The sequence below is a fragment of the Cheilinus undulatus genome, linkage group 11 (genome assembly GCF_018320785.1).
Source record: "Cheilinus undulatus linkage group 11, ASM1832078v1, whole genome shotgun sequence".
NCBI lineage: Eukaryota > Metazoa > Chordata > Actinopteri > Labriformes > Labridae > Cheilinus > Cheilinus undulatus.
Genome location: NC_054875.1, coordinates 20,830,401 through 20,855,741, shown reverse-complemented (window position 1 = coordinate 20,855,741; position 25,341 = coordinate 20,830,401). Strand labels below are relative to the sequence as shown.

Sequence of the window (25,341 nt, the reverse complement as noted above, 5' to 3'; positions counted from 1 at the left end):
AGCCCCCACTTGAGATACGCCCCCATGATTGCCTGGGGAAGGCAAATCTGGCCTCAAATAGGGCTTTGAATCATGTAGTGTGTGGCCAGCCTAAGGTGTTAAAGAGGCACTGCTAGTGTTTTTAGCTGGTTGCTCATTCCCCCATTCAGTCTTGGTATAATGGTAAAATTCATAAGCAGCCATACACATTTGCACACCGCTGACACAGAAGTGGAGCATATTAGGGTTAGGTGTCTTGTCCAAGGACACATCGACGTGACTGTGGGAGGTTCAGATCAAAAGCTTTGACCCTTGACTCTACCTACTGAGCCAGCTGCTTCACAGCACACAGCATGCAGGGATACTAAGCCACAGTAGGCCAGTGAAATGATGTATGGCCGGGTTTGCCTAAGAGCCTTGCAAGTGGGTTCTGATATTAGGTCATCACTGAGGACACATTGTGAGTTCAAAGTGTGGATGTATATTCAGCACCTTTAAAATAATTCACCCCCTAAGATGTTTTATCCTTTTATGGATTTTATAAATCCATCATGATCAATATCATTTGGCTTTTGACAAAAAAGACACAAAAACAAAAAAATGTTTAATGTCAAAGTAAAACCAGATTTCTACAATATCAATTAAATAAAAACATGTGAAATAAGCTACTGTATAGATATTAACCCCTTTATGTCAGTATCTAGCAAATGCACCTTTGCAACCACAGCACTGAGTCTGTGTGGATAGGTCTTGATCAGGCTTGCACATCTGGACACTGCAATTTTACTCCACTCTTCTTTGCAAAACTGCTCAGGCTCTGTCAGGTTGCACAGGGATCAGGCGTGAACAGCCTTTTTCAAGTCCAGCCACAAATTCTCCATTCTGATGTCTGAGGTCTAGGCTTTGACTCGAAACATTTACCCTTTTCTCTTTAAACCTTTTCTGGGTGGTTTTCGCTGTTTGCTTTGGGCCATTGTCTTGCCTGAAAACAAATCTCCTATCAAGCCGTAGTTCTCTTACAGACAGAATGAGATTTTCCAGGATTTTTTACCTCATTCATTTTATTCTCTACTTTTACAGGACTTCCAGGGCCAGCTGCAGAGAAGCATCCCCGCAGCATGATGCTGCCATCACAGTGGGCATGGTGTGTTTGTGTTATAAATTTTCTTTAACAGTGGCTTTTTCTTTGCCACTCTCCCATAAAAGCTTTGACTGGTAAAGAATCTGGGCAACAGTGAGATGTAGAGTCGCTAACATTTCAGCTGCTGAAGGTTGTAACTCCTTCAGAATACTTATAGGTGTCATGGCTGCCACTCTCACTACAGTCACTCATTTTGTGAGGACAGCCTGATCAAGACAGATTTACACATGTGCCATATGTCTTCCATTTCTTGATGATGGATTTAACTGAACTTCAGGGGATGTTCAGTGCCTTAGCTTTTTTTATATCCATCCCTTGACTTATACTTTTTCAATACCTTTTCACTGAATTGCTTGGAGTGTTCTTTTGACTTCACAGTGTAATGTTAGCCAGGAATAGTGATTAACCAATGACTTGGCTTCCCAGACACAGGTCACTTCCATAGTCACTTGACACACATTCATTGCACGCAGGTCTTTCACCTGTTCACTTATTGTAAGACTAGTAGCACCATTTACCTGGTCTTAGTTGAATTAGCTCAGTCACTTTAAAGTGGGTGAATATTTATGCAGTCAATTATTTTACAGTGCATGTTTTATTTAACTGACATGATATATAAAAAAGGTTTGTGTATTTTTGTCAAAAACAAACCACACTGACAATGATTGATTTGAAAAAATAAAATAAAATAAAAAGGTAAAACATCAAAGGAGATGAATATTTTTTATATGCACTGCACTTCAGTGCAGTCTCTTAGTTTCCAAATGCCCCCCAAAATTGTAAAAGCAAATGTAAAACGGGCAAAACAAATGAACTATCAAGGCTGCGTTGCAACAGGCTGCTAGTGGTTGTTTGCATTCGAATGTTATATGTTCGAAGTATTTCAACATTTTCATTAAGTACTTCAAAATATCTACGGATTGTGATTAATCACAGCCTTTCATGTAATTAATCATAGTTTACTGTATAAATCTATAGACAGCACTACTTAAAAAGGGCTGCTGTAGAATATAAGAAGAGCTATCTCAACTGTGCCATAACAAAACCATTCATGGTTTCAGAGAAATAAATGCCAACAAACACATCAGTATGAATATTCCCTTTCCACAGATATATTCCTTAAAGTGCACTTTTCCCCTTTCTTATCAGGAGCCCTTAAAACAGTCAGACTGTTTTAATTAGCACCTGTAGAGCAGTGAAGACGTTTCCTTACCTTTCACAATCAGCACAGCCACAGCTGACAGGCTCTCCACATCTGTGTCCACCACACAGATATATTTGCCAGCATGGTAAAGCTGAATGTTCCTGATCATCAGATCTCCTGCTGTTCTCTGCCAAAAAAAGGGAAAAAAGCTTTATGTAGCATGAAAGATAACAGACCCTGTGACAGCTTATTAAAGAATGTAGTCAGGCATATATAAGGTGCAGTAAATAGTGGTGCCAAAAATCATTTGCAGATCCTGCAGTCCTAAGCTGAAAATATCAAGCCTGTTTCCAAGAAGAGATATTACACATATCTCTTGACAGTTTCTCTAGTCATGGCCATGAAGGCAAACATAATTTAAAAAAATCTGAAAATGACAGAACCTCTCACATTTTACAGTCTATGATGAAGATCAAGGGCAGAATTTTCAGAAATTGCATGCAGCAAATAGAGTTTTTGTGTGCAACAGGACCTCTGCTGTTTCACTGCTTTTTGCACTTTTTATAATGACCTTCAAGACCTGTTTTGAGAAACTAACAAATAAGCTATTACTAAAGAGTTCAACTGGTATTTGCTCTATTGGAGATGAAAAAAGCCAAGTTAGATTCTCATCTGAGAGGACACCCGTAAGCAGCAAATTGTAAATTAGTGGGGAAATCTTCCCTTGGCATTGGCAGGGAAATGTGGCAGTAGAGCCAACATGGTTTAATTATGGAAATTAAATTCCTTGAAGCAGCAAACTTAAGTTGATAATCTCTTTGGACTGGGGACATTCGAGGATTTCTGGGGAAGGAGTCTCTTCAGATAAGAACATTGTCAGTCAAACACACACAGGAAGAATGGTTAATCTCCAAAAGAGGGGGGTGAGGGTGTTGGGAAAGTGTTTTGTCATCTGGGGCTGTGCCATGCTTTCATTCCTTTAAAAGACACCTCTAATGATGTGTATCCCCTTTCTGTTACAAGGAGCTGTGCAGCAGGCTATGTCAAAGTAGGATTTGAAAAGAAGTCAGGACCAGCCTAAGTATTAAAAAATAGATTACTTTAGAGGGCTGAGCTTGAGTAGGAGAAGTGTGCTCAAGAAGATGACAACCTGTCACAATGGCTGAGCAGCTAATGCATTACCTACATGGTGATTTTTATGTTGGAAGGGCATTTTGACACAGCAGCCACCATGTTTTCATTCACACAAGTACAATTGGCACTTTCATCTGGGTGGAATGAGCCAATAGTCCCTCTTTTTAGAGATTCACATTCTCAGTATGACCATGCCTTCTAGGAGGCTTTAACAATTGCAAAGCAAGGATGCGATCACACTCATGGCAGCGACACAAGCCTCAGTAAATCTCTCCCAAAAATCCCATGATGTCAAACCACAAGCTGTCTCTTCTAACTAATGGCAGGGATGAAGTGAAGCAAGGTGGGAAGAGGTGCCAACTGCCCATTCACACGTTCTGAAGGAGTACGACTGCTGGTCACTCACCCCCCCAACCAGCTCAAAGTGACCGTCTCCCTCAGCGATGAGCTGTCCATTGAAGGCCCAGGAGAATGAGACGTCAAGGACAGGGTCACTGGCGACCTGACAGGGTAACACGATGCTCTCGCCCACAATGATCTCCATGTCCGCTGGCCCTTGAATGATTCTGGTTGGATCTGCCCCAGAGAAAGAAAAAAAAAGTAAAATATGGAGTCAGTTCAATGGGATGGCTGCCAATCTCACACAGAATGTGAGACATTTCATGCAAAAATGTGAGCAGTGATTTGCTGATTTTCAGAAATAATGGCTTTTTGAGAGTCAGAATCACAGCAACAATCAGATTTACTCGGTGAATTTTAGGCATTGCAGTTTCTCTGATACTGGTAATAAGGGGATTAAAATAGAAATATGTGAATATTATATATGTGTTTATGAAAGGCCGGGAATGACAAGGTAAGTGACAATACAATAATGCAATACCTGGACCATGATAAGAGCCCAATTCACAGTGCTGTTTAAAGCCATGATATGCAATGTTTCCCATATAGAGGCTATGCATGTGACGTCACAGTCAGGGGGAGTCTCTGCAGTTCTGGCTGCTTAGTGGCAGAAAGCAAACACTGGTCACAGGAATCAGTAAAGCCAGGTGCATACTGTACGATTTTCTTGCGATTCAGCCACGAATTGAGTCGCACAACTCACTGTTAAGTAGGGCCGACTTTCAGTCAGATCGGGCATCCTTTGTCGTGCTGTGTACAGGGGGGTATGACGGCCAACCACAGCCCAACTATGACCTGACAACCTGCTCCCGACTGGTTGGGAGGATTTTTGGCATGTTTGACATTTTGGTCGTACAACTCCAGACACTTCACAGTGAGAGCAGAAACACAAGCAGAATAAACAACTTTGGGGGATTGTTTTTGTTTGTAAACAGTCAGTCAACGTCCTAAATTACCATGACAACTGCTGGAAGGACTTTCTGATGCACCTCGCTATGATAAAGTAAATAAACGAGCAGGAAATATTCCTATCCACGGACCTGCAGCTGACACAGAGTTGATGCTGTTTGTCTGTATGGGACAGAGAGAGGTAGCAGGAGAGGGAGAAAGAGAGAGAGCGGGAAAGATAGAGGGGGGAGAGAGAGAGAATATGACTGGAGACACTTCACCCTGAGTGTGTGAGACTTTTAAAAAGGGAACTCTGCGGGTTTCTGTCACAGTCCATCCTGACTTCAGTGAGATCACTCAGGTTGTGCATGACCGTCGGATCGCACAGTTTGAGCACACAACTCGTGTGTGACGGTCGTGCGTCGCACAGTATGAGATGACATTCTGCCACGACTGTTGTATGGCAAACAAGACAGACTCCCCTCTCCCCTTCCCCCAAGGCTGATATTCAAAAGTACTGCATTTAAGTTTAATTTGATTAACAAATTTATTTGTTTATTTGGATCCATCATTAGATACAGCAAATATGCAGTAGCTATTCTTCCTGGGGTCCTCACAAACAAACAGTGTTTTATTGTTGTAAGAAAGATACCTTAAATCATGGAAAGTTCACAAAGGGCTGGTGAGACTTTCTGTGGAAAGATGGAGGATCTGAATTTCTTTACTTTGGCTCAGTTAACTTTAATGGGTGTTAAAATTATGTGTTCCCAACAATTTATAGGCTATGGTTGTAGATTGAATCCTTTAAAAATCCTTTCAATAGCTTTTGTCCTCTCAGAAATTGCCAGAAAGAGGCTGTTGAACTTCCAAAGGCAGCTATGTTTGCTCCACTTTTTCTCCTAGTCACAGTGGCGTTCATGTTTGTGTAGTGCCATTTCAAATGCTTTAATTGATCCAATGCTGTCAGCGAAGCACCCGCCTAATAACATCTTCACTACTTCTGTCTTTTCCTTGTCTTTGTCCACTGTTGTATTTCACTGGGAAACAAAGTGCTCTAAACAGAAGACTTAATCTGGAGGTATTCAGGCTATTTCAATCGTTTGCTTTGGTCATGTGGTTTCCAGGTCAGTGTGGGTTGTGCTCCTGTTATCCTGTCTATTAGTTTGTTAAATGTTTGTATCATACTGAGAGGCCCACACCAAATCAGTATGGTACGGGTTGTATGGTACAGTACGCGTACCTTTACATCCCTAGTTCCAAGTACATATCAACCCTTTAATTTTAATTCTGTGGTGTATTTACTGACATCATTATTTACACTAGAGTTCTGCACTGGTCTTCTTTCTTAATCCTGCTCCCCTTGCCCCTGCAGTGTGTGCCATCCACTCCTGCTGGCACCCGCAACAGGGATGCCAATCCCACCCCTATCCCACACAGATTCTAAATACCATAAAATCCTGTATATTCAGAAAAATGAACAGTGCTTTTAATGAAAGACAATATTGATATGTATACTTATGCACCACCCTGATAAAGCTTCCTAAGAAAACAACCACATCCATATAAGGGGTGTCACACATGGGTAAAGAAGAAGCTGAGAGTCTCAGACTGATTTAACTCCTGTTTATGATTTAGTAATGTAATTTCAAAGCAATATTTACCAACGTTAATTACACATAATTTATTTAAAATCATACAGAGATGAAATTGTTTTCTGATCCCTGGTAAGTTTGTGCATCAAAAAACTGCAACACACTCCCATCAGCTCTTGTAGACAGTAGAATAACCTTAATTCTATTTCTGCCATGCTCATCATTAGATGCTTAATGCAATAAGGCTAATTTGCATGAAAAGGAGTGTTTTTTTCCCAAAACAACTGCATTATGGCTCAGCATCTGAGTGGCAGTGTGTATGAAAGGCCAAGGACACAATAGGAGCAGCATTAAAGCTGAGCCTTTTGATGTATTACAATGTTTCAGTGCACACGCGTTATTCGTGGTGTTTAACAAGGGCATGTTAGAACAAAGTCCAATTGTTTTCTAGCTCTGTCATCTACCCAAATGGAACACATTCAAGGCCCTGAATGGTGACTTGGTGATACATTGTGGAATTTTATAGAAAATCTGTACCTTTTCAGGATTTTTCAATGGCACCAGTTTCAAACCATTTCACCCAAGAAGTCTTCTGAGGGGCATCAAGCAGAATTAGAGCAATAGTGTGGCGAGCAAATCAAGACACAGGGATAGACGTGCCGTCAAATACTGCAGCAAGATTTAAAAACACTTGTTCGTGAATGTAACATCACGACTAACAGTTGAAGGAAATACACTGAAAAAGTAAAACAATGCTGTTATAGGATTGATGTGATTTTTCGTTTTGTAACAGCCTAAAATTATTGATTTGTTCATTAAATTTAAATCTTCTAAATTATCTTAATAGTTTAACCTATATTTTATTTTTTAAACTGGCTGGACACCAAATTTAATTGGATCAATGTATTTTTATGGCATTAAGCCTGCTGTGCGCATGTGCATTTGTAACAACATCCGGTAGGTCCCGAGTGGATTCAAAATCACTTGATGCAACAGCAGCCGTCGCTTTCTGAGTGGCTCTCCCTCTACTCTCAGCACAGGCATCCAGCGTTGACCTACGTGTCGAAACGCGTCCGTTGTGGCCTGTTATGCCTGAATAAATGTTAAAAAGGACATTTCGAGTGCTGACCCTCCTGCTTCCAGTTTAGCTCAATGGGTTACCCTGCTGATGTTTGACTGGGAGATTTATGTTCCAAATCCCAGTCAGGTCCTAAACTTTGGACAGAAGTGCCTGAGACATAAGGAGAGTGACATCCATTTCCTGCAAGAAACCTATACTACTGTTTTTTCAGCAATAAACTTCACATGTATGTTTTCGGGACCACTGAGACCAATATAAACTTGTCTTAAAGGGCAAAATATGTCCCCTTTAATACATTTCTGCTCTCCCATCAGGCCAAAGTAGCAAGAGTTTTCAGGAAAAGTGTGTTGAGTTGACTTTCAAGACTTGTGGGAGGCATGGTGGCGCAGGGGTTAGCGCTGTTGCTTCACAGCAAGACAGTTACTGGTTTGCTTCCCGGTCTGGGCCTTTCCATGCGGAGTTAGCATGTTCCCCCTGTGCACATGTGGGTTCTCTCCGGCTACTCTGGCCTCCTCTGACCTCCAGAAAAATGCTCGTTAGGTTAAATGGTAACTCTAAATTGGCTGGGATAGGCTCCAGCCCCCACCAACCTTTATAAAATGGTTGTATGTACTTAAACATTTCAAGTTCAAATGAGTGGAATATTTATATTGGTTGACTATTTTTGACTATTTTTTTTTTAGTTTAGAACAATCTAAAATAATTAGGTTTGCTAAACCTTTAAACATAGTTTCTATGAACTTAAAAAATTTACATTTACCAAATTAAAAAAAAACGTAATTGATTCAATTCTACATGTTTCGTGTGATTGATTACTTCATTTTTTTTTAAGTTCAACCAGTGTTTTAATTTTTCACTGTGTGAAGATAGGACTATGGCCTGCTTGTTAAAATCTTCTGCTCATTCTTATCTTTCATCATAGGAGGGGAAAGCATATCAAACAGGCATGCCGGCTGTTTTCATGTTAATCAAAGATGCTGGCTGACAGTTTATGTAGGAGAAAACGCCCCAAAGTTGTGGAATCTGCTTTCGACTCTGCTCTCACTGTGCAAATGTATGCAGTCATACAGGCAAATCATCAATGTCAGAAATCCAACTCAAAGATCAAATTTATTTTCTGAATTGTCTGAAAACTGCATGGTGTACACCCTGCTTTAAAGAACATAATGGTGAACAGAAACCATTATGAAGCAGTTTCATTACACACAGAGAGACTGCACCATTCATGCATCTGTGGCAGGGTGGTACCAGGATAGGATTGTATTTTTTAGAATAGTGTATATCCATCTGTATTCTCAAATCTACTTACCCTGATTTTGCAGCATATTAAATTAAATAGCATGATAACATGGAGCTTGCCACTAAAATGCCCTTACATTAAAGGCTTACAAAGCCAGAATAATATTCCTATGTCCTGATAACAAGAACAATACACTGAAAATCAGATAAAATTTATAATGGAATGTTCTGTGCAGAAAACAAAAAACCTAAGAGTCTACATCACAAAATCATTTGGCTAAGTCTGATCTTCAAAAGTCCTGAAAATTAATCTGCTACACTCAAAGAACAGTGAAGAGGACTTAAAATCTTACTTTACGTGCTACGCCAAGGGATTAAAAAATCACATGTATAACGTCTCCCCTCAGCTCTTGAGCTTATAATAATCAATGTCTGGCTCATTGCTCTGTAACTGACGGCATTATGACATCTCTGTCATTAAAAAAAAAACAAAACGTTGGTCTCTACTTCTAGAGTCACACAAAAGCAAATGAATAAAAGCAATAAGAGAAAATGCAATGATCAGTCCACTAGAAAACACACACTTGAGGATAACAGCATCTGTAACACCTCCTCACCAGCACTTTCATTGCTTCCACTCAGTGCACTTTCATTTGTTGCACTAAATTGGTTGTTTTCGACTGCTTTGAGGAAAACAATGATAGAGTATTTTCTCAAACACCTTCTGAGTGCATTATTGCAGCTGCTGCGACATGCAGCCTGAGAAAACAACACAGTGAAATGAAACTGAGGACTACAATTCTTTTACTTTTCACTGCTTTTAGTAACAATTAAAACCATGAAAAAATACAACAAAACTACTGAAATTACAGTTGGAAAGAAATCATAACATCTCTGCATGCTACTTAATTATGCAAAGACTTTATTCAACGTCCCTAAAGGCAACTGACTACTCCTAGTTTCCACAACCCCCTCAGAGCAAAATCTAAAGTTTGTTTACGTTTCTCTACCCACCAGTTATTGACTCAAGCTCTCTTGGTGCAGCACCTCTCTCCTGCTTTAATCCATACTGAGCAGTGAATTCTGCTTACTAAGTGGGAACGCACGAACACTCCGCTATTTGACAGTAAGGCTCACCAGTTACAAGGAGCCTTCCAGTTGTACTCGACATGCCAAATCTGTTCCTGGCGAAACACGTATAGCTGCCTGCGTCCAACTTGCTCACGTTGGCGAGCCTCAGAGTTCCATCAGGGGAGAGTGTGATCCTGCGGAGGACACAGAGACAGTAGTTCGCAATCATTACCAGGAGCAGAGAATCATTCATCATTAAACTCTCTTTCTAGGTTTGTTAACCGTGCCTATTCACCCACTCCAATGTTTTACCCTTTCATTGGTTCTATAAATCAATCATGGTCAATATAAATTGGATTTTTTTGAACAAAATATTTTTACAAAAAAACTCTTTAATGTAAAGTGAAAATAGGTTCCGACAAAGTAATATCAATTAAATAAAAGGTAAAGTAAGTGTTTGCATAAATATTCCCCTCCTTCAAAGTAAATGACTTAATTCAACAGAGATCCAGCTGATTGGTGCTAATAGTCTCACAGTTATTGAAATGGGGATCATTGAGTACAGTGAATGTGTCTCAAGTGATTCAAGCATAAAGATACCTGTGACTAGAAGGTCAAGACACTGGTTAATCAGGATTCCTGGTAACCATTACACCATAAAAACAAAATAGCACCCAAACAAACTAAGAGAAAATGTTAGTGAAAAGTATAAGTCAGGGGATGAATACAAAAAAATTCCAAAGCACTGGACATCCTCTAGAGTTCAGTTAAATCATCATTAAGAAAAGGGAGGAATAAAGCACGTGTAAATCTGCCTAGATCAGACCGTCCTCACAAACTGAGGGAAGGTGAAAGGAGGAGACTAGTGAAAGAGGCCACAACAACAACCACAGCATCATGCTGTAGGGATGCTTCTCTGCAGCTTGTAAATGAGTGCAGCAAAATATAGGAAACACCTGGAGGACAATCCTATTCAGTCTGCAAGAGAACTACAGCTTGGGAGAAGATTTATTTTCCAGCAAGACAACAAGGTGAATGTTCTGGAGTGGCCGAGAGAATTTGTGGCAGGACTTGAAAAGGGCTGTTCATGCCCAATCCCTGTGCAACCTGTTTTGCAAAGAGAATGGAGAATAATTTTACTCTCCAGATCTTCAAGCTTGTGTGAAACCTATCCACACAGACTCAGAGCTGTCATTGCAGCCAAGGGGGCTTCTACTAAATACTGACTTGAAGGGGTAAGTATTTATACAGCCACTTACCTTACATTACAAATTCTCATTTAATTAGCATTAATTGGCAGAAGTCTGTTTTCACTTTAACATTCAAGAGGTTTTATGTAATTTTGAGACAAAAAAGCTAAATAATAATTACCATGATTCATTTATAAAATCAATAATAGTGTAAAACATCCAAGGGGGTGAATACTTTTTTTATAGGCATTCTGTCAATTCTCTTCAAGACCATAGACAATAAGCACTTTTGTATGTGTGCAGATTTTTGATCATTTAGATCACAAAAAGCTAGAAAAAAGATGAAGGATTAAGTTCTTTGATATCTTTGCAAAGACATACTAATTAGTGTATGAACAACCATCAAATCGTTTGTGGTTTGCATCACTTAAAAGGTTTAAAGTAAATCCATCAGCTTTTTTTTTAGGCCTCACCTGTCATTGGTGTGGATAGGCAGGTTTCCTTTCTTCCATAAGATGCTGGCGATGGGATAGGCCTGGGGTTTGCACTCTAAAGTCACTGTAGTTCCTGCCTTGGCTTTGAGCAAAGCTCTGAGGACATTCCCTGTGAAGTCTGGAGGAGAGGCTGATGGGAAAGAGTAAACTGACTTTAGTACAAGACTGCAGCAAATCTCGCAGGGCGTTTGCAGCATGCTTCAGTTTGATCTGTCAAAACCATGAAACTGAAAAGTAACAGAGGCAGACAGTTTTAACATTAGTAATGGGAATAAAAAGTATAAAATTCAATCCCTTCTGATTTGTTTGCTCTGGAAGCCCTGAGAGAACATAGAGTAATCTTATTTCAGTCATTTTTTTCCATGATAACAAGTACATTTTGATTGTGATCTTGAGGCCCTTACTCATTTATGTCATTACCTCGAAATAACAACACTGGTTTTCTTGTGATGACAAATTTTCTAGCTGTTTTCTCCAGAAAACAGCATTATTATCTTAAGATGGCAACAAAATATAGCCAAGATCTCCAGAAAAGAGCTTTGAATTCCTCATTATACTGGGAAAACTGAACCGAATTAAATGTATGGATAGATGTCCCCTTTAAGGCTTCTGTAGTATTTCATTTTTCAATGCGCCAAATGGTTTAATTGATCAATATGTTTTAACATTTCATATTCTTTAACAGTCGCATCATGCACCCTATAGCATCAGAGTGAATCTGTATATCATAAAGGGAAAAAAAATATATTTTTAAAATGTGTTTGACCCAACAAAAACCTCCTCACTGACCCCATTATCTGCTAATCCAGACAACCTTTAAGAATGACAGTAAGTTGACCTTTAAGAATCTTTGGCAACAATGATTGGAGGATTTAAGGGACAGATAAATGCCAGCTTACCTAAAACCATTAGTTCAGCAGCAAAATATATAACGCCATGTTTATTTTCAGCCACACACTGGTACATCCCAGCGTCAGACAGTGTCAGCGGCGACATTGTCAGGACTCCATCCTCTACATGGATTCTTTCCTGTGAAGAAAAGGATGAAAGAAAGCAATTATTGCTTAAGACTTAAAGGTTGCTTTTGCTTTGCTCAGCACACTTTGGCAGAGCTCAATAAGCATTGGATTGGATTGTAGGCATTGTCAATGGCTTCAGATGAAATCAGAATTATGTTGTAGAGGATAAATCAGTCAGAGCTGAATCTTTTTGTTTTAATTAAATCATTTTTCCTGTCAATCTTGTTAAAATGTCTTCATAGCTTGCCAGGTTGTCCTGCTAACTCAAAAACAGTCAAAATTGTTTATACCGTATTTGAATGATTTCAAAGCAAGGACAGCTTATTCTAAAAGCAGTATTCATGCTTAAAGCAATTCAATGTACTTCACAGAGTTAAACAGAACTACTGCATTGAAGTGCCTCTATGGGGTATACAATGCAGTGAAAGTGGTGTATCATGAACAAGGGCTGGTTCCTGAGGTAGTGTCATTGGAAGATATCTCGAAGTAAGAGATGAACTTTTAGCCAAACGACCTTGATTTTTGACTTCCCAGAACTGATCAGTTCATGCTTCAGTCAGAGTGGACATTTGCGCAAATTCGGAAGAAAATCTCTAAAAGCATACTTGAGACATTGTGTGTGTAAGCAAGGGGTGAACATGAGGCCCAATGACCTAGACCCTTGAGCGCCCAATCTAATTGGTTCATCCTTGGGTCAGAGTGGATTTTAGGAAACTTCAAAGAACATCTATCAGAGCTTCCTTGAGATCTTGTGTTAAATGACATAGCAAGATTGAAATAAGGAAAATAAAGGATTTAAAAAAGTAATAATGTCATTAGAGCTGCAGTCAGGAACTTTAAATTTGTGTCAGTTTTTTGTATGTTAATGTAGCTCATTCATTTTTCAATTTATCTTTTTATTTTGTTAACAAAAATGTATCTCCTATTTTACATTCAAATGATTCACTTATTTGGGATCATTGCCATGGAAAACTTCTAAAAAGTTTTAAGACAGTCTGGCAGCAGACCACAGGTCCCAGACCATTCCCTCGCACACCACTACAATGACAAACCGTATCTGTCAGAACTAATACACATCAAAACTGTCAAAATAAAATCAAACTGCTGGTTAGCATTAGGGTACATGTAAAGGTAAGTGTTAGGATTCCAAAAGTTAAAAATAAAAAAACCTGACATGCAAAACCTGATAACAAAGTGTTTCATAAAGCCGAGTAATCAGTCTTGACACATTAAAAAAGCTTGCCCTTCATAAAAAAAATTCTTATGCAGCTAACAAAGCTAAAGCTAATAAAACTAACAAAGCTACATTAGCTATGCAGACAACATAGCTTCATTATCTTTGTTTTATATGTTTCACATCTACGTAGCTTAATCTAAAGCTAACAAGGGTACATTAGCTATCTAGTAAATGTTGCGACATACCCATGGAGCTAAAGCAAAAGGAAAAAAGCAAACAGATCTACATTAGCTATGCTAAGTTATGTTTTATTTGCTGAAGCTAGGCCAGTTCAATATGTACTTATATGAATAGTTTCTCACTTTAGCCTTGTTAGCTTAATCTGAAACTAATGCAACTACACTGGCTTACACAATAATTTTAACTACGTAGATAATCTTTACAAGCTTTAGTTAAAGCTACAAAAATCAAAAGCTAGCCATCATTCGCGTAAAACGGGTCAATACATAACTTAACCCTAGGTTAGAAATCAAACATTTTTTCTGTTTAATTTATGAATTGTTGCTCAGTCTACAACATTTGCAATGTGGTTATTTCATTTATGTAACTGCCACACTTTTTTTTTTAATAAAGTTTTTAAAAACTTCTACAACATTGTGCCAGTAAATTACAACCTAGATGCAGAGTCAAACCTTAGAGGTGTACATATGTAGTGTCAGAGATAACCAGCCAGGAACTCTTTACACAAGCTTTTAGACAAATAAGTTTTTGAACTGCAAAATAAGTACTGTAAACTTTTAAAGACTAAAGTGAAACTATCTTGCTAAGAGTGTGTCTGTTGCCTAACTTTTCATTATCCTGTTCAATAGGTTGATGTTTTTCCCTTCATAAACCTTCAGTATAAACATCTACAGATTTGATATTTAGCACTGCATGAAGGTTTAAGCCTTAATGATGTAAGCATAACTCAGTCCAGTCCAGTCTAAAGAGGATTAAGCTCATATATTCATGGGAAGAAAACAGTCTAATTATCTTAAGCCATATACTGTTTATCCAAAACTGAAATTGTGATACTGGGATAATAATGCTCCTTTATTGGTTAAATTACAAATAACCAATCTAAATATTCTATTACAGCAGAGAGTGACATTTAAAAATGTCTTTCTAATAATAAAATCAGACACTTGCAGTAAAATTCAGGAGATGAAGCCGCACCCTGGGTATTATTAAATGCTACTGGGGAAAAAAATCTCAGCCACATGTTAAAGTCAATTTTAAAGCTACGGATCTTAAAATACACGAGACTGCAGGAAATTCTCTGGTGGTCTGAAGTGAGGTGCGCTGCTATATACAGTATATTTCACAGGAGATTAAGCCCATTGTCCCTAAATCTGGAGGAGCTTAAACATGCACCATGAATAATGAAAAACAACCACTGACTCCATTCAGATGAAATGGAGCAATCTCCGAGGGACTACACTGATCCACTCTCTAAGACTGTGTAATCTGCCAAGGTAGAGCAGAATAAGAGACAGTTACATCCATGTCTCATCACTGGCACACCTCAGCAAGATGTTTACACTCTCCTCTCATCTCACTCTGAATTGCTCTTGGAAGAAAAAAAAACAGCCGTGTGTGCTTGGCGCCTGGCTCTCTGAAATGAAAGGATGAGCTGGAGCTGAAGATTAAGTCTTTAAAATGAAACATCGGGGAGGTGGCAGAAGACGGGGCAGTAATTTACCTCTGAGAGTAGCTGTTGGCCGTTCTTCAGCCACGTGTAGGAGGGTTTGGGCTTCCCATTGGCTCGGCATTCCCAGTTTAGTCTCTCCTCTATGGCTAGAGCTGTGTCCTTCATGACCTGGATCCACTGGGGTTTGGCTGAGGGACCAGAAACACATTCCAGTGAAATATCAGACGGAAGCAGGAAGAAGGAGCTGAATTATCACATTAAATATGCTGCATCTTGAATGGTTCAAAGGGAAACAGACAGAGATTGACAGCTCAAATAAGTGGAATCACTTTGAGAATGGGTTTGTCTTTCGAGAGGGGAGAGGATGTATGGTATCACTCAGTTTCATCACTTTAATGTGTCAGCGCCCGGTGGCAACTCAAGATTAGCACAAACACTGCAGCACAAAGCAGGGAGCCTTCAAAACAGGGGTGAAGTGCAACTGACTCCACCGCTCAACCCCAAAACCTGTCACCTTAATTCAGCGCATAATAAACATCACCCCCATCTGTTTGCCACAACTCTCTGCATCTTAACTCTTCCATATTTACAGCTCTTGAGAAATTTCAATGGCTAGAGTGTTATTCTAAGCACAGCTCACTTCACAAGCACTGTACATACTGTCACCTTCGATTTCACAGGTGTCACTTTGCCTCTCTCTCTCTCACAAATATTCACAGCTGAGGTAAGCCAAGAGCCTAAAAATGTAATAACTGCAGTAAGATTAAAACCAACGGTGCCCATTATCCAGGGAAAAGGTAATGACTTTTTCTGGCTTTGCAAATATAACAATGATCGTATTACCAAAAAGACTCTTTTATATGCTTCCAATTATTGATGCCACTTCTGAACAGTGTTAAAAGAAATATAAATGACCAAAGCTGGGCTCAGGCTTTAGAAGTCTTAAATTTTATACCATTAAAATATCAGGTTTCTCCACGCACAAAAGGAGGAACTTCACTGATATTCTTCTCTGTCCTCATAAACATGTATATTATATGATATTAAAGTAATGACAGATTGATGGCTGCAGGATATTTAAAGACTATCATGTGTTCTTCATGGGTTCAGCATGTTCTTACAAGGAAGAACTGCAAATAACTGCTGCTCTACCAGCTGTACATTGCACTGCTCTAAGAAAAATTTAAAGGAGAGACCCTAACATCATTGCATGAAAAGATCTTGGTACATGTGGAATACACAGTTTAAAGGCATAGTAAAGTTGAGCTACGTTTATAGCTCTATTACGAAATTTAAACGGACAACTTTCTTTATTCCAGTTTATATGCACAGTGGAGAATCAATTTATTATGAGGCATGTCCGCCTCCACAATGGTGCAAACACTGACACATTTTACAGCTCTGTACATTTCATACTCTACATTTTATTCTTGGCACAAATACAGTGCACACTGTTCCTCTAGCTAATAGTGATACCCAAAACCAAGATGTGACTTTTGTTATGCTATGCTCATGGACTTCTGGGTCAAAGTACAGACTGGAAACTGAGAATCATACTCAGAATGTGCAAACCAGCCTGGTCTGATTGAGGTGCAAACATTCAAGAATAATGATCTCCAACTGCATTAACACTACATGTTAAGGCTGGCTCAGACTACACTAATCTTTGTTCATTCATGACGGCACCATGTCAGACTATGCAACAAAAATCTTGCCAACTAGCCTTGCCACACTACAAGTGTCAATCCTGACTGCTCATTTCATGCTGATGTCACCACCGTCTCTGCAACTGTGTGCAAGTTCATAGGGCGTCGGAGGACGGGTCGGAGATATTGAATCATAGCTAACAGAAGTGCTCTACATGAATCCAGCTGTCTTTTGCCCTCACAAGGTGGAAAAAAGAGAAAAAAAAGAAGTTATGGGCTTTTCCCTATGTATCCAGAAGAGGCCAATATGGGCCAGCTCTCCTTCAAATGAGGTATAAATGCAACAACATGTCAAGAAAATCTGCCCAGTGGTCGCTAAGGGCAAACGGCCTGCAAAAGCTAGATGTACTCTAAATGAAACAAAATGGTTTCAATAAGAGAAACGCTTCAACTTTAGAGACGCAATCAAAAGTCCAAATGAACTTCAAATGGGGAAACGCAATGCAACTGACAAAACTCTCTCCAAGAATCAAAAACAAATTCATGAATGACAAACGCGCTTCTAATACAGAGATGATTCCACACTTAAAATGATCCTAATCCAAAACGCGCTTCAAAACCAGAAACGTCAAAAAGCACCCGGCCTCCAGGGGGCGCTCTAGCAGGAAGAGCGAGAGGGAGGGACAGACAGATGTCATTCATGAATTTGTTTTTTAATTTTTGGAGAGTGTTTTGTCAGTTGCATCGCATTTCCCCTTTTGAAGTTCATTTGGACTTTTGATTGCGTCTCTACAGTTGAAGCGTTTCTCTTATTGAAGCCATTTTGTTTCATTTAGAGAATGTCTGGCTTTTACAGATCGTTTGCCCTTACCGGCCACCGTAGATATTGGTCAGAAAATTAACCCAGAGGAAACCAGATGAATCCTGAACAGAGGCTTCAGTCCTCAAACTGAGTTGTACTACGGCCCTCAGCACTTTATCATGTCATTCTCGGCAATCTCGACCCTGTTTCCAAGTCTAAATAAGTATAACAAAAAAACATAAAAGCCAATACCCTTAAAAAAACACAGACATAATCACTGACAGTGCAAACAAACAAAATTTTACTGTGATACACACATTTGCGATAAACCCATAACAAAGTTTCAGTTCATTGTGCTCAATAAGAAAAACTATTTTGTTTAACAGCAATGCTTTCTCGCGTATTGTGCATAGTCATATTCTTGTTAAATACAGTCAGAGGAAGCACAACTATTAGCTACCCTCAGATTAACTGGAGCCTATTTGACAAAAACAAATGTAGAAACCTTGACTTACAGCTAATATATACCCTTTGATTGGTGTTTCCTTACCACTCTTGGCTCTATAGCCCTATGCAATATTGAACAATGTGTAGTAAAATTGCACAGTGCACATTTGAAATACTCTAATCCAAAATACTGATATGATGTGATAGTATTGGGTAAGGCCTAATGAATCTAGTGTTAAGGCTGGAAAATTTAAACCCCCCCCATCATATATATTATAAAAATCTAGGTTAAGCATTGTTACAAAGAGCATAAACTAGATTTTGCCTGACTTTTTCAGCATGAATCTATATCAACCCAAAGAGCTGTAATAGAACCTGACCAAATTCGGCATGGCAAAGATTTTAGGCAGTTCCTCATAATTTTACATAACAATCAAATTTGTGTGCTTCCAAGGTCACAATCAAGGTCTGAGTACCATAAAAGGCCAATCTCCCCATGGCCGTGTTCTTGCCCATCTTGTTCTCAGCCACACACTCGTATCCTCCCGTATCATCCTGCTGGAAGCTGGGGATTTCCAACACAGCATTGGAGTACTTCATTTTCACTTTGCTGGGGAAGGGAGCGCCGTTAGCTCTCTTCCAGGTGATCTCTGGGACAGGACTGAAACACACAGAGGAGGTAAGCCTCAGAGGAGATTCTCATCCACGTTTCTTTGAAGTTCTAAGATTGTCGCACAGGTTGTCTGTAATAATCCTGCAATAAAGTGAGCAATGGAGCTTAAAGCCTATGCACCGTATTTTTTTTTCTTCTTTTAGCAGATGAAAGGTTTAAAGTTAACTCAATCCAACAACAGAAAAAACCATCTGGGATGGTTTTCAGACAAATTTAAGCTTGATGATACACTGTGAGAAATATAATTGCCCCATTAACTTTTCTACACAGAGATCCAGAGGGTTCCACGTCCGGAGTGAAAGACAGCAGAAGATTGAAAACATGCTTGACAGAATCCAGCTTACTTCCCAAGGGCGAAACACTCCAGCGTAACTGTTGATCCTTTTGCAGCGGGCACATTGTCTGGGAAATTAACTTCTATTTTCGGCTCGTATTCGCCCATCACTCCTGCGAAGAGCAAGCACAAGAAAACTTGCTCGGTCCTCCATTATTCATGACTTACAAGCAATATGGCTTGTATTATGGACCAAACAATGGCACAGTAAAACTAACATGGGAGAAATAAAAGGCATGTGAGCAAACATTCTCTCATGGGGAAACCTCAAGGTAGCACATCACTTAAGTGCGCAGTCACCGGATTGCAGTGGAGGAATAATTTAAACCTTCTCATGGTGGAATGAATACAGTATATTCAGATTCTTGTTTTTCAAGGTAGTCTGGTTGTTTGTCTATTATTTCAAAGCATGAGTGGGCAGCACCCAAACTCCACTGTTCTGTTGTTAATATCAGTATTCAGGAGAAACAATCGAGACTGGGATCAGACAGCGATTCCTAGCGATGGGATTTAAATTTATGCAGCTACATGTACAGTACACTGAGTGGAAACTAACTGGTTGAGCCACCGGAACACTCAATGTAATGGTCCAGTGACGTATGGCTTATGTTTTATTCATTCCAAAGGCAATTTTTATTCACTCTTTCTATGAAAGCATAACAGAGAAAAGAATAACAGACTGCAGAGGACCCCAGACTTCATGTGTGAGGCGCACAGGGAGAGCTTTTAAAGGCAGTGCGAATTATAAGAAAGCTAAGTCAGCAGAGGAGAGATTTGGGTGCTTTGTTTGCTGGCCTACATTGAGAAGCATTTATTTACTTACAGGCATTAGCACTCAGTGACTCAACTACAGTAAGGCACGACACGACAAAGAGCACTCACGCTACTATGATGATTAAGGCAACCTTGAAAGGAAAGGTCTTTAATACACGGCTGAAAGGCACACTTGTCACATCGCCGCCATACGCTGCGTCTTACCATCTGTCCGGAGGATCAGAGATGTAGGCGAGCTCTGGACTTTGCCCTTTGTGATGCTGTTCATCACCACACAGGTGTAGTTACCCACGTCAGAGGGTTCAACCTTGGCGATGTAAAGGTTTCCCGTCTGCTGGGAGACGAAGCGACGATTGTCTTGTTGAACAAAGTATGGGTACTCGTTGAAGACCCATGCATAAGTGAGATCTGTAAGACAAACAAGGAAAAGCATGAGCTAATCGCAGATAGCATAAAACGAGATACTTAATGTGATTAAGAGTGTTAAATGTGATTAAAGAAAGGCTAATCATCCATGTGAGGATTATACTTTAATCCTGTAAAAACACCAAAGATGAAGGCCAGAGAGTTTACCTCCTGAGGAAGTGGGCGTTCCACAAAGTAAAACCACTCCCTGTCCCTCTCGCACTGACACTGCGCTTCTGGTGTGGACTTTGAAATGATCTAAGTCTGATGAGGGGAAAAGAAATGAAAAGGAAGATCACCACAGGATCTCATTTATCACAGTGCAGCAGAGCTGAGTAAAAGCTTTGAGCGCGGCACTGACACGAGCCTATGAGGAAGTTGCCATGAGAATTACACTTCAGCTACGCCTGAGAGAGCCAGAGAGACAGGAGGAGAGAGAGAGGAGCTTGTACATGTGAGTGGGTATTGTTTCAGCAAAAATAAAGAGCAGAAATCAGATGTTAGGTATGGATTTAATGACATAGAGAAAGGCTGGTTTTTAATAGCTGTGTACACGTCTACAAAATATGTGAGAGTTAAGGCTGTCAAAATATGTGAGTACTTTAAAGCTTCAGGAATTGAGTCTTGAATACGTAAAAATGCATAAATAACTTCAAAGTATAAAGTCTCACTATCCATCCATAAAGATCTGAGTAGAAAGAGTTCACAACCATAAGGACACTCAGTTTAAAAGCAGTTAAATTTGCTTTTGGCCTATTTTTGAGTGTGGGTGGGATGGATCACATTTGGATTGACATATTATTGGCGTCATACACAACAACACATGAAAGACAGTTAAAAATCCCTAAATCCAATGGGCCATATTTTGATGGCATAAAGCATGTTGTTTAAAGTGCATTTCACAAAGTAACGTAGGGGGTGTCTGTCTACATTTTGCTATCTAGACAGTGCAGAGTCTGGGCACAAAGCCAGGGGCAGAGTGCAAAGAGGATGTATTATTTGGCTTGATCATACAAAACTGTATTTTGTGTGTAAGACAAATCAAAACAATCAGTGTCAGCTCTTGTTCCCTTTAAGAGTAAGGTGCGCCTACCAGCGTGCATGTTGGTATTTACACAGTGTATTTTAGTTTTCATTCTTAAATAGACCCTGGTGTAGCCAGCTTATTTAACTTCTCTCCCATTTTTTGTACCACTCAAACAACAGCAGTCACTTTATGAAATATGCTCTTGGAGAATTTAGGTTAAATTTCACTGAAGTATTCCCAAAAAGAAACAGTCAAAAGAAGCTACAAATATTTCCATGTAAAACCTCAATGTCAATGTCAAATAAAGGCAGGCAGGAAAAATTATTAATGTATTTTCTTAGATGGGATCATTGGCTGTGTTCTCAGCCAGTCTCTAGTAATATCTGAGGACTATTGTTTCAGTAACATTTAAAGTCACTGATAGAATAATTATAAATCTAACTCCTTGCTGAATGAACAGTCGGGAGCACATTGGGAAAGATACCAAGGGGTAGTTTCACAAAGAAAGAATGGCACCAGGATTAGCCAACATTTAGCATCTGCTACAGGTTGTTTGCAATCACGTGATCCTGAATGACCATTAGGCATCAGAAAGGGGGGGTTGTTAGGAATAAATGGGAATGGAGTAAAGTTAGGACTTTACAACTCTAAATTGACATGTACACTGATATTATCATCAGAAAATGTCTACATACATTGAATATGATCCCTACACTTTACAGAAACTAAATTTTTACCTTAATCTAACAGATTCATCCAGCACGGAGGCAACCATTATCACAATTAATCAGTCGTACAGACCTTCTAGCATCTTCTAGCCTGACGAAAGGAGACAGAAGTGTAAAGGAGTCTTGTACTGAGCTAAGAGACCAGCTGAGCCCTTTTAACATATAAAAAAAATCATTTTGTCATAAACAGCTTTTAATTTAAATGATGATGTACTATCACACAAATCAGCCTTGTGGGGTGAGTGACCAAGCGAAACGCACGCATGTTGGCACATTACATTATTATGTGCAACTCAGGGATTGGACAAGAAACAAAAGAAAAGCTCACTGATCACACACTGGTACCACTGTTGTTACAATACAAGAGAAAAAACATTAATATGAAATAAATCATTAAGTTTAGAAGTCAGTCATCAGTCAGTCATCACTGAAAGAAGTAATTATTTCTGACATTATACTTCCTGGAGCATAAATAAAAATTTGATCAGTTAATTCAAAATTTCGGGATAATTCTTTCTACTACTAACAGAAGTTCACAGAGCAACAGATGACAAACTTTACACAGATGTAGTTTATAATAATAATAACATAGCAATAGGAAGGTATTCATTTAATCACTGAAGGTATTCACTGATCCTAACACACTTTAACGCTGTTTATAGAAGACAGAGTCAGTCTAGTATTTGACATGACAGTGTTATTTACACTCTCTCACAGGTAAACTGAACTATATCAGAAACAATGCTGTTTATATTTTCTCTCCACTGCTGTGCAGTATGACATTCTCTCTATCGCTCATATGAGCTTGCTCTCCTTTAGAAGGATTAGTCTAACTTATCTGCACAGGAAGGAAGCAATTTTTAATATTCCCTCATTGCAGCAGGCCTACCCAGGGCAATGTTACTTTGCTGAGTGGTTTGTGTGCAGTTTGCATTGATTTCCCCTTTTGTGTGTGATCTACGATCAGATGTTGTCTTTTTCTTCTACTTGCACAGGTTTATCAGGTGCAAAAAGCAACGCTTTTTTTTTTTTTGCAGATCTGTCCTCACAACACTTTGACCACCAGATGCACAATAGGACCCTTTAAGTCTGAGTCTGCTGAGTCACATTCACGGTTAAAAGCTACAATATACCTCCATGTTGGGCAAATATATCATCCATTTTGAACCCAGAAATGAGTAATTAGAAATATTTCCATTAGACATCAATGGTTGGGACACAGAGATGCTGGACCATTGAAAAATATTACAAGATACAGGCAGAGGTCAAGATATACCCACAGAGTTCATTAAAAAGTCAATTTTAGTCATTAATTTTAGGCAAAATGTTTTCAATCTAAAACTACTTCAATAAGCCAAACTAAAAAATTCATAGAAATGTAAACAGCACTTAAATTACTATCTTTTGATTCTGATCCCTTTATCAATATCCCTTAACAATCCAAGTCTTCATTGATGATGTTATTGATACGTTGTTTTTATTTGGTGAAAACATATGACAATAATGCATGTTATACACCGGAACAACAAACAAGTTGAAAATACTCACATTTTTTGTCAAAAATGGATTATGTCAAAGTTTTTCAGTAGTGGAAATACATTTTTTGAGTGATCCCTAATGAGTTAATAAAACTCAAATCATCAGAGGCAACTGGATACATAAAAATGTAATTAACTGAAAAAAGGCACTGAAAAAACGCTACTTGTTTAATAGCAGGTGCTTAGCCATTTTAAGTTATATCAATTCAAATTAACTAATACATTTATATTAAGTTAACTTTTTTAAAGTTAAATTAAGCTGTGGAAAATTATGTTGAAATCCAACTCAGAACGACATGTTTAAGTACTTTTCATACAAAACTCCATGTTCTTCGTCTACTGCTATTTTCCCTCATTTTTATCACGTACTTTAATCTTCAACATTCATGCCTCTCAAGGTAGGTAAACTTGAGCGCCTACAAGGGGCAATAACTGAAAGGTGAGCACTGAACCAGGAAGTCCTCTTCCATCATCTTTGTTATACCATCCATTGTATATTTCCATTGCTCCCCACAGGCGGGACTTCTCTAACTGAGTCAGTAACCACTCATGGTGCAAAGTGTCGAAAGCCCAAAGGCATTCTGGGAAACTCTGCAGATTAAGGGATGACTGTTGCATAATTTGATGAAATGATGAAAAAAAACTCACAAGTGATTGAGTGCTGTTCACTTTAAAATATAAATATGTTCAATTAAATCTAAAAAATAGATCTGAAATAGCTGTTTTTGAGTTTTAAGTTAATGCAACTCATTTTTTAATCAACCTTCAACTGGTGTAACGATGTAACAATAGACATAAAACTTGTTCAACTGTTTGTTAGTTAATGCAAAAAAAACAGCTATTTTTCCTCCCAAAAGTTAGTTTAGTTAAGTTTCTTAAGTTTATTTGTGTCAGGGACAATGTACAAAATTACAATAGTCTCAAAAAGAAAAAAGATGCTTTGTACCAGATTTAGCTTGCTAGCTAATTTCCATCTGCAGTCCCTGGGCAATAATTGTATTTAATCATGGTCTTTGCCAAAAACCTGACCTTTTCTTTATTTTGATGTTACATTTAAGCACACTGTAATGGCATTTACCAAATGATTATTTTCCTGAGCCAACCTTGCACACTTCTTTTTGGAACTATATGTTACCTTGTTGCATCAGCTCACTAGCTTTTATTCTGCTAATTAAGACATGAACTACAACAATCATACCATGGCTGCTTTAAGAGGAGGATGAGTGTCCTGCAGCCAAAGTCAACTGAGTGTTTTCAAATATCAGATAATCAATAGATTAATTTGATGTAAGTAATTAACTTGCTCATTCTATTTCTGTCTCTAAGGCACACACACACACACACACACACACGCTTTTTCACCTCACCTCTGCTTGTATTTTGATAGATTTAAAGCTCAGGAGAGAAATCATGGATTTTGAATGTTTTTTCTTCTTAAAGATTTATTTTTGGGCATTTATTTGATAGAGGAGGACAGTGGATGACACAGGGACAGGAGCAGGGGAGAGACATGCGGTAAAGGGCCTCAAGCTGGATTTGAACCCGAGCCGTACAAGTACATGGGGCGTGCCTTAAACCACTAGGCCACCTGCACCCCTGGACTTTGAATGTTTGACAGTCACCCACAAACATTTCAGTTTTATCTCATAATGTTAACAAAAACTTCTCCTACGTTTCACCTGAGTTTTCATTTTCAAAGATCTATTTTTGACTTTTTCTTGTCTCATCT

At 38.9% G+C, this 25,341-nt stretch overlaps 1 protein-coding gene across 1 annotated transcript in view; it reads right to left on the bottom strand.

Moving 5' to 3' along the window:
- The window catches only part of cntn3a.2 (contactin 3a, tandem duplicate 2), a 72,182-nt gene that overhangs the window by 33,620 nt on the left and 13,221 nt on the right, over window positions 1-25,341 (bottom strand). The window contains exons 4-13 of the mRNA XM_041799615.1: window positions 20,488-20,583; window positions 20,119-20,322; window positions 19,151-19,253; window positions 18,610-18,794; window positions 15,290-15,426; window positions 12,252-12,381; window positions 11,332-11,482; window positions 9,735-9,862; window positions 3,805-3,974; window positions 2,334-2,451 (exon numbers count right to left, since the gene is read on the bottom strand). Of these exons, the coding sequence (XP_041655549.1) occupies window positions 2,334-2,451; window positions 3,805-3,974; window positions 9,735-9,862; window positions 11,332-11,482; window positions 12,252-12,381; window positions 15,290-15,426; window positions 18,610-18,794; window positions 19,151-19,253; window positions 20,119-20,322; window positions 20,488-20,583 (1,422 nt within the window). The remainder of the gene's footprint in view (window positions 1-2,333; window positions 2,452-3,804; window positions 3,975-9,734; window positions 9,863-11,331; window positions 11,483-12,251; window positions 12,382-15,289; window positions 15,427-18,609; window positions 18,795-19,150; window positions 19,254-20,118; window positions 20,323-20,487; window positions 20,584-25,341) is intronic.